Source organism: Talpa europaea (genome assembly GCF_964194135.1).
Source record: "Talpa europaea genome assembly, chromosome: 4".
Taxonomy (NCBI): domain Eukaryota; kingdom Metazoa; phylum Chordata; class Mammalia; order Eulipotyphla; family Talpidae; genus Talpa; species Talpa europaea.
The window spans coordinates 266184-280132 of record NC_140070.1 but is presented as its reverse complement, the minus strand read 5'-3'; the positions used below and the strand labels follow the sequence as shown (position 1 = coordinate 280132).

The window sequence follows — 13949 nt, the reverse complement described above, 5'->3', positions numbered from 1 at the left end:
CCGTCCCTGTGTCCCCGGAAGGCGGCGGGTGGCCGGCGGGGTGCCCACCGCGGTGCTGACCCGAGTCAGCCCAGGTCACCAGTGTGTCCCCAGCGTGTCCTTGGCGACCTTTGACAGTAAGAGACGTTTACTCTTTAAAATCAGCCCATAGGCCCCAGTGAGACGAGCTGCTGCTCGCGGGTTCTGCGTGACCTGCGCTGGCTGGACAACGATGCCCTTCCTGGGCCAGGACTGGAGGTCGCCTGGGTGGAGCTGGATGAAGACAGAAGACGGCTGGAAGCGGTGCGAGCCCTGGGGCGAGGGCCTGCAGCCCGGGAGCCGTGGCCTGTGAGTCCCGCCCCAGGCCCCATCCCTGTCCCTGCAGCCCATCCCCGTCGCCCAGGTGTGGCGAGTCGCGGCCGGCTGCTGCCTGGGTCCCTCCCTTTCTTTAATGGGACGGCTGAGGGTCACCTGCATGTCTTTGGAGACGTGTTCCTTCAAGCCCTTTGCTCATTTTTTCATTGATTGGCTGTTAAAGGTTCTATTAATTTTTATTTTTTTAAAGATTTATTTATTTATGCATAAAAGAACTGGAGCACAGGCCAGAGGTGTGGCGGGTGGGCGTTCTTACCAGAGACAGAGTGGGGAGCAGAACAGGCACATCCACTGGCGAGGGGAGCAGCGGGGAGGCGGGAGAGGGATGCTGCGCCCTGTGGGTCGCTCCCTGGCCGGGATCAGACTCAGGCCACAGAGGCTGGTCGTAGCTTGACAGCGTGAGACAGCCCTGCTGCACCAGGGAGGCCCAGGCCTCGGTGTCTTTGCCGCGCTATTTGAGCAGTGCTTATTCGGTTAATAAGAAAATGTTATAATAGTTTCAGTTCGGTCTTTGAGAATAGAAGATAACCTGAAACGTCGAGTGTTTCTTAGCATCCGTGGGGTCCAGCCAGTCACGTGGGCGTGGACATCATGTTGCCACGGACACGTTCTGGAGCATTTAGGGTCTCTGTGATCTGTTTTACTAAAGCATTTTGAAGTCCTAAACATCCCTGGCTGAGCTAGCAGAAGCCCCAGGAGATCCCGAAACAGTCAGCTTCCTGGTAGGACGTTATCAGGAAAGCCAGGTCAAACCTCAGATTTCTCAAAAAATTATCTATTGACCTTGTCATTTCAAACCTTTGGTTTGGATCTTTGAAGAGTAACTGCTTGCTTTCAAAATTTAACATGGTTTCATTTTGATCTCCTGAATTGCAAACCGTTTATTACCTTTTCTGTGGAGAAAAAATAAAGATTTCCTTGTAAAAATCTTTCAATCTTTTTTCTTTTTGTTTCAGTATCTTAAATAGTGAAGATGAAGAAAAGTTCAACAATGAAGAGCGTGAATATGTATCCAAAAAAAGGAAAAAGGACCATTTTAACAAGGACGCAAATGCTCAGTGTAAGAGCGTCCTCGTGTTGTGCCGTGTCCTTGTCGAGTGGGTTGACGTGAGCGCCTCTGGCCGTGAGGCAGGTGGACGGGCTTCTGACTCCCTGCCCCGCGTGCAGGGCTGCCCACTGCCCCGGTCCCCCGAGCTCTGTATTTCATGAGAGTCGTGAAAACAAGACTTCACTGGTGAGGCCAAGGCCGTTGGGCCTAAGAACTGGGGTCCAGCCTTGGGCTGTGGTGGCTGCGGGGCCAGCCCTGCCCTGCCTGTCAAGACTCTGCTGGAAAAGTGGGCTCGGGCACACGCGGTTGTCATGAACTTCGTGCCTTGGGTCTTGAGTTCCTTGAAAAAGGTATTTTAATAAATACCGTCCAAGGTAGCAAAAGTTTAGCACTCAGCTCCCGGGTACCCAAGCATCGGCTCCCGGTGGCTGGTGGTTAAAGTGATGCGGCACCCGGAGCTGGCCTCTCCCACGGCTGGGGCTCAGCCAGACGTCATTTCTCCTGAAACGTTTGGCTGCCCTCATGCGCTTCCGCGAGGTCTTCGCTTGGAAATGTTTCACCAGATTTTTAAAATGTTAATTTTTTTGTAGGTTTTTATCGGGAAAAATGGATCTATGTCCACAAAGAAAGCACAAGAGAAGTGAGTGTTCTGTCCTAACGAGCCTGTTTCACGCAGTGGGTTGAGTGTGACTTGGCTGTCACACCAAGTCACTTCGCGATGTCACCTCTGTGGCCCTGCCCCACGGCCAAAGCGCATCAGGCTGTTGAGCCAGCGGCTCAGCCACGCGGCCTCGGTGCTGGGTGTGGCACGGGGCGCAGGCGGGGTGGGCGGCCTGCAGGGTGGGTGTGGGCCATGGGGCAGGTGCACCCGCAGGTGCAGCCGCCCCCCTCCCCCCAGGAGCAGGTGCAGCCGGCCCTGGCCTCTCCAGGTCCGCTGAAGCTTTTCCCCAGTGGAAATCAATTCCCCTCCAGCCCTGCGCTTCCTTTTTCTCACTCTGGGGACACCCCTTTTGCAGCCTGAGACCGAGTTGCCTGCCTGTGGCAGCTGCGAGGGATGGAGCTGCTGCTGCTCAGTGTATATGGCGGAGCCATGCGAGTGCTGGCAGTGGATGTTCTGGGACCCGCCCAGCTCCCCAGAAGCTTAAGGACTAAGCTCTGAGATTGAGAGCTGTGGGGCTGCTCTGGGGCGCCCAGCTGGTTCGCAGTGCGCAGCTGCCCTCATCCTGGCTGCAGGGCCGTGTGGAGAGCGGTGTCTGGACATGAAGGCTGAGCGTCAGCGGCCACAGCAGACCACTGTGGCCTCAACTGCGCCTGTCTCCTGCTCTGCCCTACTCCTGGGAGGCCAGGTGGCCGCACTCCTGCCCTTGCCTGGCAAGGCCCGGCCCTATGGCCCCCAGCAGGGTCTCCTCCTCGCTCCAAAAACTGTTGTGGTCTTCCCTGTTGTGCCATAGTGGGGGCTGCCCCCCTCCCAGGGTCCCTGTGGATTTGGGTAAAGGAGAAGGAGTCTTGGGGCCTTAGGCAGTCCACAGGCCTTTAAACTGAGCAGGGGACAAGCACAGGCAGGGCGGCCTGGCCCAGGACAGCACCATCTCCGCCCTTGGTCCCAGAGGGATCTCGGCTGGGCGTCCATGCTTTCAGGGGCGCGCACCCCTGCCCCGGCTGTGCGGCCCGGGTGTCCCTGCGGGCCCTGGTGCCCGTGACCACACTCCCAAGTGCTTTTGCGATACCAGATCCCACACGAGAGCAGGACGCCTGGGGGTGAATAAGGCCCGGGTGCCCTGTGTTCCTCACACCTGTGAATCGACTTAATTCCCCCCAAAAAAAGAGGGGGCAGGGACCTGTGTGGCCTCCTGGGCAGCAGCCTTGGGAGCAGTGCAGGGGAGAGACGGAACCCTGGGAGGTCTAGAGGGGCTGCCCCCCAAAAGCGCAGCCCCTGCCCCAGCGCCTCTAGTCAGGGTCGCTTCAGAGAGGAGAGTTGTTGGGGATGCAGCGGTGGAGGGGCCAGTCTGTTGCCTGGGGCCGCTGTCAGTCAGCACCTCATCTCCTCCCGAGAGAGCCGCCTGCGGCCTTCAGCACACGCTGATCCCCGTGTGCCTGAGACTAGGGCTCTCGCCCTCATGAGGCCCGTGTGACCGGCTCCTGGCTGGCCAGCAGGAGCCTGGGGCCGGGGCCCACAGACCAGGATGGGTCGGCGCTTCCAGCCAAAAAAACACTTGCTGAGGAGTGGGAGGAAGTGGAGACACCGGCTTTCCCTGACTTTGCCCTCAGCAATAAAAGCGGCTCCCTTGGCTGCTGGGCGGCATGGCCAGGGCAGCTGGCTGGCATGGTGTGGCCGGTGCGGCTGGACCAGCATGACCAGGATGGCATGGCCGGGGCTGGGCAGCCTGGCCCGGCCAGCTGCCTGCTCTGACCCCACATTTCTCCCCAGAGGCACGGCTACTGCACCCTGGGGGAGGCCTTCAACCGCCTGGACTTCTCCAGCGCAATCCAGGACGTCCGGAGGTTTGACTACGTGGTCAAGGTAAGCGCTTGTTTGCCAGCTGCTGCGATGGGCTGCGGCTGCTGCGATGAGCTGTGGGTGCTGTGATGGGGCTGTGGGGTGCTGTGATGGGGCTGCAGGGTAGCTGCAATGCGGCTATAGGGTGGCTGTGATGGGGCTCTGGGTGCTGTGGGGTGGCTGTGATGGGGCTTTGGATGGTGAGGGTCTGCCTGGGCCATCTCCAGCATCCCCACCGTGGGTATTGTGCGGCAGCCATCGGACCCATGTGCTCCCGCTGGACCTGCCAGCCTGCGGGGGGCTCACATCTGCGGAGCCAGCCGGCCCACGGGGCTGTGCCTTCACCATGAGGTCAAATGCTTCTCTGCCACCGGGGAGGCTGGCAGCGCCGTGCAGGCAGGGGGCAGGTGGGCAGCTGCAGCCCTGGCCTTTGCGGCCTGGCACAGGCTGGTCTCCGGCCTAGGTCCAGCTCACCAAGCAGACGTCTGCTCAGCTTCTTCCCTCTTTCTTTTGAAGCTGCTACAGCTCATTGCGAAATCCCAGCTAACTTCGTTGAGCGGTGTGGCGCAGAAGAACTACTTCAACATTTTGGATAAGATCGTTCAGAAGGGTAAGGTGATGACGGATAGTTTTATTACTTCTTCCACACTGATTTTTTTTAAAAGATTCATTTATTCATGCATACAAGAACTGGGGTCCAGGCCAGAGATGCGGGGGTGAGAGAATTCACCGGAGACAGAGGGGGGAGCAGAACAGGCAGACGGACTGAAATACGCTGCTGAGGGGAGACAGGAGGGGTCTGCTGCGCCCTGTGGGTCACTCCAAGGCTGCGGGCAGCTTCATGGTGCTGAGACTTAACCGCCAGGGAGGCCCGACGACGGATAGTTTTAATAATCGATCATTAGAAATTTGGTGCAAGGGGTGGATTTCTCCTTTATTTCCCGATTTAAAGTCAAAGGCCAGGCACCCCACACGCCCACTGAGCCGAGTTTCCGGCTGCAGGGAGCTGCCCCCGAGGGAGGGTGCGGCCCGGGGCCGCAGGGAGCCCCATGCTTTCTGCCTGGGTTAGTGGTTAAGGGGTGGAGCTTGAGTCCAGCTCCGTGTGCTGTCGGGTCCGGCTGCGAGACAAGGGACCCTCCCCCTCGTTGCAGAGCGTGCAGCTCAGGGCCCTAAACTCGCCCCCTGCCGCATCCTGCAACCCAGAACCCCACAGCCGCCCCCGCCCGGCCGTGGGCCCGCCCCACTTCGCCCCCCTGACCCTCCCAGCCATGGGCCTGCCTGCCCTCCCGCCTGCCCCCAGGGCTACCTGGTGTCTTGGCCCCTGCACGGCCGCTCGTGGGCTGGGCTCGTGTCCTCCCCAGGTGCGGTGGCCTGTCTGGTCGTCAGCTCTGTCCATAGGTGATGGGTGCCCGGGCTCCCCGGAGCGGGCAGCTGTCCACCGTGGCTTCTGTCCTTCCAGTGCTGGCTGACCACCAGAACCCTCGCCTGGTCAAGGGCCTGCTGCGGGACCTGAGCTCCACCCTGTGCCTGCTCCTCCGGGGCGTGGGCAAGTCCGTGCTCGTGGGCAGCATGGACGTCTGGGGCTGCCGGCTGGAGGCCGTCCTCGCCTGGCAGCAGCAGCTGCAGAGCCTGCAGATGACTGAGGTGGGCTCTGGCTGGGGGCCGCGGGGGCTCGCGGGGGCTCGCAGGGCTCAGCGGCGTCCAGGCGGGTCAGGGCAGGAAGATGGAGGCACCGTCACTACCAGGACGGCGGGGGTCCCGGGGGTGGCCGGGGAAATTGATCGGCCTCCAGGGCATGTGCTCCAGCCTGGAGTGGCCTCCGATGAGCCAGAACTCGGCCGGGCCCCCAGGGACCGCTGTCTCTGCCCGCTCCCGGGCCGCCATGGGGCTCTGCAGGTGGCCCCGGCCTCTGCGGAGAAGAGGCAGAGCGTGTCGGCCGTCTTGGCACTTCTGGTTTGTTCTGGTCACTCGTTTCCACAGAAACACACTAACACCGGCGGCTCAGTGAGCGCCTGGCTGTGCCCTGCCCCTAATAACCAGAGCCCGCAGACCAGAGCCGGGCGGCCCCGGGGTCACGGCTCGCTCAGGTGAGGCTGCACTGCCCTGTCCCCGCAACGAGGCTCAGGCCGGGAGCTGGCTTCAGAATTGACCCCTGGGCTGCTGGCCATTGCAAAGCTGGGCCTGACCAGCGAGGGGTGCCTGAGTGAGGCAAGCGCAGCCCGGAGCCTGGAAGTCGGTCTCCGGAGTTGCTGGGGCCAGACGCGCGCGCGTAGACATGGGGTGCCCGCGAGCGCCGTGTGGTTGTCCTCACCTGGCCCTGCCCCAGCAGCAGGTGCGCACAGGCCTGACGCTCAGCGACCTCCCCCTGCACACGCTCAATGACATCCTGTACCGGCTCTCGGACGGCTGGGACGTGGTCACCTTGGGGCAGGTGAGCCCCACGCTGCACGCGCTCAGTGAGGACAGGCGGCTCTGGAAGACGCTGTGCCAGTACCACTTCGCGGAGCAGCAGGTGGGGGCGGGGCCCGGAATGGGGGTGGGCCGGGGTGGGGGCAGGGCCGAAGTGGGGGGTGCCACTCCTGTGTGGCCTGCGAGCGTGCTGTTGGCAACCAGAGAACAGAATTCTAGAAACGTCCACACCACAGCGGCGAGCCCCTTGCCCCCGTCCTGACGTCTGGCTTATGGCCTCCACGCCCCCATTTGAGGGGCACATCCTCCCATGCTCACAGTCCCCCTTGGCCCGCGGCGCTGTCGGGGTCAAGCTTGCCCACCTCGGGGCCTACCCCAGAGCTGCAGGCGTCTGAGGGGGGCCTGTGTCGGTGGCCCTGCCCCACAGAGGTGGGGCACAGCATCACATGTCCTCTGCAGTGTGGGTCAAATTGAGGGGTGCCATGTGCACACCACAGAGGGGATGCCTTCTGGCCTGGCCGTGGGCTGCTTAGCCCTGAGGCCTGGGGGGCTGGGGGTGGGAGATGATTCTCAGGGGCCTGGGGGTCCCCTGCGGTGAGGATGCAGGGCAAGTGCGGCCTCGGGCTATCTGCGGGAGGGGACGCCCCTGGTGGGTGGGCCAGGGACTCGGAGCAGAAACTCCGCCCAGGGTAGACGGGAGTGGGGCTTGAGGTGCCCCTTGAGCTCCCAGCTGGAACAGGCGTGGCTGCGGCAGAAGCAGCCGGGGCAGGGGGGCGCCCAGGGAGGACGTGGGGCGGCCTGGCAGTCTCAGGAGCACTGTTGGCTAGAGGCACGAGCGACACGGTCAGGGTGGAGCTGCAAGACCCCGAGCCTGGACCAGAACCGGGCAGGGGTCCCGGGGCCTCACAGCCGCGGGCCACCCCCGGCGGGGACCTGCGTGCTCATTAATTAGTCCCTCACCCACTTAACCCAAGTTTCACCTCAGATCGTGTCTGGGGGGCGGGTGCTTCGTGAATTGCGCCAAGCGTCGTGTGATGAGAACCTCTCGATTCTGAGCAGAGTCTGTTTCTGTCCAGTTCTGTAGACATTTGATCCTTTCAGAAAAGGGCCACGTGGAATGGAAGCTGATGTACTTCGTGCTGCGGAAGCGCTACCCGCCCCGGGAGCAGTTCGGGGACACGCTGCACTTCTGCCGGCACTGCAGCCTGCTCTTCTGGAAGGTGAGGCCAGGCTGGTGGGAAAGCCCCCGACTTCCGTGTGGTGGTGAGAACACGGGGGATTCTAGGCGGGGTGAAGTGGGGCGTGTTTCACCAACTCTGGGCAAAGGAACAAGTATCTTTTTTTTTTTAAGATTTATTTATTTATCTACACAAGCACCGGGTACAGTCAGAAGCGCGGGAGGGCGAGAGAATCCACCAGAGCCAGAGCGGGGAGCAGAGCAGGCAGACCGACGAAATACACTGCTGAGGGGGGGAGCGGGCGAGGCAGGAGAGGTCTGTCAGGCCATGTGGGACCCTCGCCGGCAGCCGGGGATGGAACCGGAGCTGCAGAGGCTGCGGGCAGCTTCGCAGCCCAGCGCTCAACCGCTGCGCCGCCGGGGGAGGCCCAGGAACAGTTGTTTTGAAAAGCAGAATGAACCGTGGTGTGGACCAGCAGGCGGGGCTGGGACGCCTGGCCGCCTCCTGCCCCGGGGTGCCTATGCGGACCCCGTGAGAGGCGCATCTGAGAGCCCGGGAGTGCTGGGGTCCCCGCACACGGCCTGTGCAGACCCGCTCTGTCCACACTGCCAGGCCCCACAGGGCCCCTCAGCAGGTGTGAGCTCTGGCTCCGGCTCCTCTTCCCAGAGCCGCGCCCAGAGCCAGCCCAGACAGGCCGCAGCCGTTTCCTCCGCACTGGTCAGCGTGAACGCGACACCCCACGTCCCTGCAAACCACGCCCTTTGTGCGAGGCCCTGGAGCGTCCCCTCCGGCAGTCTGGCTCTGGCGTGTGTGGCGGTGGCCACACGGCCCCAGCACCTCTGCAGTGAGCAGCGTCCACTCCATGGGCGCTGTGGGCCCTGCCAGTCCTGGTTCACCTCGCGGTTGAGGGTGTCTGACGTGCGATGGCGCTGGCGCCTCCGTTGCCGCGGACAGTCCCAGCGGCCAGGGCTGCAGGAGCCCCAGCTACCCGGAGGGGACAGCTCTGCTTAAGACGCACATGTTGCGCAGGCGTGCCCAGCTGGCCTCTGCGGCTGGGGGCACATCCGGGCCGGCCAGCCCCTGCGCCACGATACAGAACCTCGGCCAGAGCCGGATGTGCCGGGCCGGGTGTGGGCCCTGGCCACGCGCCGGGGCTGCGTGAGCAGAGCGGCGCGTGGCTGGACTCTCGGACATGTGAGGATAAATGGCTTCCACCTCGGCGCCACACGGTCCCAGCCTCCACACGCATGGGGCGCGGGGCTGCCCGCCTGCTTCCAGGCACGACGGGGTCGTGTCACGCCTCCTGCTGCCCCCCTGAGGTGGGACAGGGGCTGCCGGCGTCAGGGCCTGGGTGGAGGGTGGCCCCTGCGCCTGGCCTCGTGCCTGGTGGTCTCAGTGTTGTCCATGACGCGTCCTGCCCACTGCGGCTGACCTCTGCTCTCCTCCCTCCCGCTCTCCCCCGGCTCTGCGCCTCTCAGGACTGCCGCCTTGCTCTGTTCCTCAAGGTACTTGCATGCTGCACACGGGTCGGGTCACCGGCCGCCGACACCCTGTAGCCTGTGCCCCTGGACATCCACCCACACGCCACCTGCCCCAGGCCTGCGCCCCAGTCTTCCAGGCGCCCCCCGCGCAGCCTGACAGTCATCTAACACAGCCTGTTTTTCTTTTGCTGTTTCCCTGCTCCTGCAACTCTGGGTCTCGGGTAGCGAGGGGGGCGGTGGCCCCCGGGGACACAGCGGGCCCTGCCCCAGCATGCACGACGGGGCTGCCCGGCAGCGGCGGGCATCTGCTGGACACTGCCCTCGGGCCCAGTTCTGGCCATGTCGCCGTCCCGCACCAGGCACTGGGGGCCCGGGAACCCAGTCCCCTGGTGACCTGCCTCTCCCCGCACAGGACTCGGGGCACCCCTGCACCGCTGCCGACCCCGCCAGCTGCTTCATGCCCGTGTCCCCGCAGCACTTCATCGACCTCTTCAAGTTCTGAGGCCCCAGCGAGTCGCATTGCCTGCGGCACCCCGAGCCCGGCCTGGCGGAGGGCAGGAGCCCGCCCTGACTGTCTGAAACGTGGCTCCAGGCCCGGGCCCCCGCTGGACCGGCCAGTGGCCAAGGGGGCTCCCGGCCACCACAGCTCTCCACTGGGGCAGGGGACGGTCGGGGCCTTGTAAATACGATATTTATTTTTCCTAAGATGTATTTTAGCTGCATTGCCGTGTCCAGACGAGCAACCCCCAGCGCCGCCTGGCCAGGGAGGGTCTGCGCCGGTGCCAGCCCCCGTGCCTGCCCCCGTGCCTATGCAGGAACCACCTCCAGGACAGGAGCAGCCGGGCCTCGCCCGCCTGAATGGCCGCCTGGCAGCCCCCGGGAGGCCCTGCCCATGGGCCGCGCCGTCTCCTAGCCTTTGGGTGTCTGCAGGATAACGCATGTCCGTTCTAGAAAATTTTGAAAATAAAGATTAATAAAAAGCAACTGGCCCTGCTCCTGCCCCCCAGGAGCCTGGGGGGGTGGGGGGGTTGGCAGCTGGGGCGCCCGTGGGCCAGATCCTGACGGAGGCGGCACCCGGGAGGCCACACGGACATGGGCTGCCCCGGTCCCCAGGGGGGTCCCCCGGCTGAGCCCCCACGCCCTGGTTTCCTCGCTGGGACTGCCGCGGCGCGGGCGGGGTGGTCTCTGCTGTGAGCACAGGTGGGGGCAGGGGGCGCCGCGTCTGGACCCTGACCAGGCGGGACTGAAGGTGGAGGCCCCGACTCCCCAGACGCGCGGGGCCGGGCGGTCGAGGGGGTCCTCCCGAGCTCCACCGGACCCCAGTTTTTGGTAAATGAATGCTCTTTGCCGCAGCCTGTGGGGGCGCCGCCCTGTTCCAGTCACTTCTCCTCCGGAGCAGATGCACCTCCGGGGGCCCTGCCCGGCTCCCAGCGAGCAGAGGCGGCCTGGAACGACCTGCCCCCCCCAACCCCGCGCCCCGCCCGGGCCACCGCCCCGAGCCTGGGGCAGCGCCGGGCCCCTCGCCCGGCCGGGCCTGCGCGCGCCGCTGTCGCCAACGGGGCGTCGTCCCTGTTCCCGTGTCGGGGTTCGCCGGGGCGTCCGGCCGCCTGGGTTCTGGTCTCTGGGCGGGTCGGGCTGTCCCGGCGCTTCCCCGCGTCCGGCCACGCGCCCCCCCCCCCCCCCCCCGTCGCGGCGTGTCCCGAGGCCGATGCTCCGTGGCGCCCCGGGACCCCGGGCCGAGACGGCCCCCCGGGGTGGAGCACAGGGCCCCGGGTGTGCCCGCCCGGGACGCGGGGCGCGGGGCGGGGATGGCGGCCGACCCGGACCCCACGGCCCAGCCCCGCAGGCTCAGGGCCGCCCGGCCAGGGGCCCGGCCCCGCGTCGCTGAGGCGAGAGCCCCGGGCCTCCTGGGGGCGGGCGCTGCAGGGGGCCGGCGCCCAGCGGGGTGGGCGAGCGGGGCGCCCCAGGCCTGTCCTCTCCCGGGTGGGGAGCGCCTGGGACTCGCGCGTGCCTGCGGCTCCCCCCCCCCCTGCCGCGGGCGGGCGCGGGCCGGGCCCTGGGGCTCCCCAGGCCAGTTCTCTGACCCTTTGCTGAAATGCGCCCCTGTTTTTAAGTGGCCTGGAACGGAGAGCATGTGGCCGGGTGGCCCCGAGGCGCAGGCCGGGGGTGGCTGCGGTGCCCGGCAGCCTGGCCTCCTGACCGAAGGGACAGGCTGAGGAGCGACCAGGGGACGCGCCTCCAGACACAACCCAGAAGGCGTGAACCCCGAGGGGGTGACAGCGGTGGCGCCCCTCCCCCACCCCAGCCCATCCTGGGGCTCTGCCCTGCCCGGCGCCCGCCGCCTCAGCACCGTTGGCACCACCACCCCCGGGAAGGGCCCAGGCCTCGGGCCACGCCCGGCAGCTGCTCTCCAGATGCTGCCAGCCCCAGGCCTGTTCTCAGGAGGCTGCCACTGCCCGCCAGGGTCCCCTGCCCGCGGGGAGACAGCCCTCCCCACAGCCTCCCTGGCCAGGGGGCCACGCAGCAGGACCCCAGAGGACGGGGGCAGCTCTCCGGCCTCACCCCGCCCCCAAGGGTGTGGGGAAGGGCCCGCCTGTGTTGCAGGAGTGGGGGGCGCCAGAGCGCATGGGGGCTGAGGGCTGGTGGCTCCCCAGAGTGGACGGCTCTCCAGAGTGGGCACCGAGGGCCTGGTCTGGAGCCGGCAGAGCCCCTGGAGCCCCACGGGCGGCGGGGCCAGCGGCCGCCCCCGGGCAGGGAGCCCAGCACCGGCCGGTCTGTGGTTTCTCAGCGCACGGGGAGGCTCCTTTGCGGAGTCACTGGTCACGCAGGTGGGGGAATCAGGACAGGCCCGGGGCCGTTCAGGTGCAAGAAGGACACGGAACTGGCTGCAGCTGGTCGTTTATTCATGGGCAGTTCCACATGTGCTGTTTGCATTTTACAACGAGCCTTAAAATGTAGAAACGTCGCTCCTGGAGCTCCGCCACAGGCACCCCGCCGGGCCCGCCACCCGCCGGCCGCCGCCCGCACCTCCCCAGGGCCAGGTCATCAGCCTGTGAGGTCACTAGGTCACGGCGGCAAATTGAAGTCCATTAAGAAAAACACCTTTCTCCCAGAGCACCCCAATAAATGCATTAAAATGTATTTTCAACCACAGCGGTTTCCATTTAATCAGATGCAACAGAAGAAAACTCGTTTCTCGGCATCTTTGCAGACAAGGTGAAGGTGGCGGCGCTGCAGCCCCCGCTCCGCAGACGCGGGTGGCCCCGACACTGACCAGCCGGGGTCTCCCCGCCGGGGCCCTGGCGCTGGCGGCCCGCAGGCGCCCCAGCCCGCGCCCAGAGAAGAGGCACTTGTGGGTTGTGTTCAGCCTGACTCCGGTCCCCCCAAATTACTAAAATCCACTCGCACTTTGTAGCATCCTTTAATCTGAAACCCAAGGCCACTTTTAGAAGAAAATAAAGATCTGCAGAGGTAAGCGCCGCGCCCCGGCCCGAGGGGCCCAGAGGACTTGGGGGTGCGCCGCCCCGGCCCGCTCCCCCGCGTGGACGCGCCTCACGGCCCCCCTCGGTGGCGCGGCCGCGGGCCTGGACGTCCCTCCCACGGCGGCCGGGGGGCCAGTCCCGCGGGTCCCGGGAGGCTCAGCTCGCAGGGCCGTGCGGGGCGCGAGGGGGGCGTCCGGGCGGGGCGCGGCGCGGGGCGGGGGGGGGCGCGCGGGGGCCGCTCACTCCAGCTCCTTCCAGCTCTCGCGCCGCGCGCCCGGGCCCTGCCGCCGGATGCTCACCAGCCGCCCGGCCGAGCGCAGCGCCCACCGGCCCCCCGCGCCCGCCAGGCCGCTGCCCTTGGCCGGGCCCTTCTCCGCGTCCTCGCGGCCCGGCGCGGCCTCGCCCCAGCCCTCCGCGCCGTCGTCGGGGCTCGCGGGCGGCGCGCTCAGCTTCGCGGGGGCCCCTCGCGCCTGCTGCTTCTGCGCCGCCTTCAGCTCCTCCTTCAGCCGCAGGCTCGCTCTGGGGAGGGGCGTCGGGGAACAGAGGCCTCAGGCCAGGTGGCCCCGGAACCACCCCCCACCTTTCCACAACCTTTCGAGCACCGCTGCCCCCCCACGACCCTCGGGCGTCTGCCCCCCAGGTCACCTGTCGTGGTGGGGGGCGCTGAGGCCGCAGGAGGCACTGCTGCTCCCTCCAAGGCCTGCCAGCACCTGGCTTGGCCTGCACCCTGGGCAGCGCCCCAGCCCCTCCCACCCAGGGACCCCCACTCACTCTCTCATCTTGGGGGGCTGGCACTTCTCCAGCAGGTGCTGCTCATCATCTTTGTTAAACAGCGACGTCACTTCTTTCCAGCCCCGGAAACCTGCTCCCTGCACCTGGAAGGGTCGAGGAGGATCAAATCCACGTCGAGGTGAGTGGAGCACGGTCGGGGGCAGCTGGGTCATCCCGGCCACGCACAGGCCCCGGCCCCGGCCCCCGGCTGCGTGCAAGGAGGAGCCACGCTGGGCTGGTTCTGAGCCGGTGGTTCTGCAGCCCGCGTTCCATCGAGACGCGTTTGATACTCAACGTGGGTTTGGGCTGGAAGACGCAAGAGGGAATGACGCAGGCGGCCTCACAGCCCCCGGTGCCCGCCTGCCGGGGCTTGACGCCCAGGCCACGCAGGGAGGCGCCTTTCCTTTGGGGAGACCTTGCTTTTTAAACTACTGGGCATGTCAACAAGGCAGCACCAGCCAAGGCAGGGGCGGCCACCGGCTCAGGCCGTGGCCTCTGCTTGTGCCACGCTGGGGGGCAGTGGACCTGTGCCCCAGGGCCCGGGGTCCTGCTGTGGCCCCTCGACACCGCTGGGCAGGCTGGGTGACGGAGAGGCAGGAACAGGGTGGGGCGGCGGCCCCTCCTCTGGAACACGCCTGAGTCCCCTCACACAAAACCCCAGCGGCCAGGACACAGCTGCCGGCCGGCAGGAAGGGGGCGCTGTCCTCCAGGGGTGCATCCCACAGGGGC

At 66.0% G+C, this 13949-nt stretch overlaps 1 protein-coding gene across 4 annotated transcripts; it reads left to right on the top strand.

Annotated features, from left to right (window-relative positions):
- Nucleotides 1–211: 211 nt before the first annotated feature.
- On the top strand, nt 212–9548 carry FBXO25 (F-box protein 25; the record flags this gene model as incomplete). 4 transcript variants are annotated; one of them, XM_084231523.1, is made up of 10 exons in its annotated part: nt 212–327; nt 1311–1414; nt 1993–2042; nt 3831–3923; nt 4416–4509; nt 5359–5543; nt 6232–6411; nt 7385–7528; nt 8965–8991; nt 9380–9548. In XM_084231523.1, 10 exons carry the CDS (start codon nt 212–214, stop codon nt 9467–9469), a joined length of 1083 nt encoding a protein of 360 aa, XP_084087649.1. In that variant the 3' UTR covers nt 9470–9548. The 4 variants fall into 4 exon arrangements, with proteins under 4 accessions (XP_084087649.1, XP_084087648.1, XP_084087650.1 ...); XM_084231522.1 differs by having other exon boundaries at nt 6229–6411; XM_084231524.1 differs by lacking the exon at nt 8965–8991 and having other exon boundaries at nt 6229–6411.
- Between the last annotated feature and the right edge of the window lie 4401 nt (nt 9549–13949).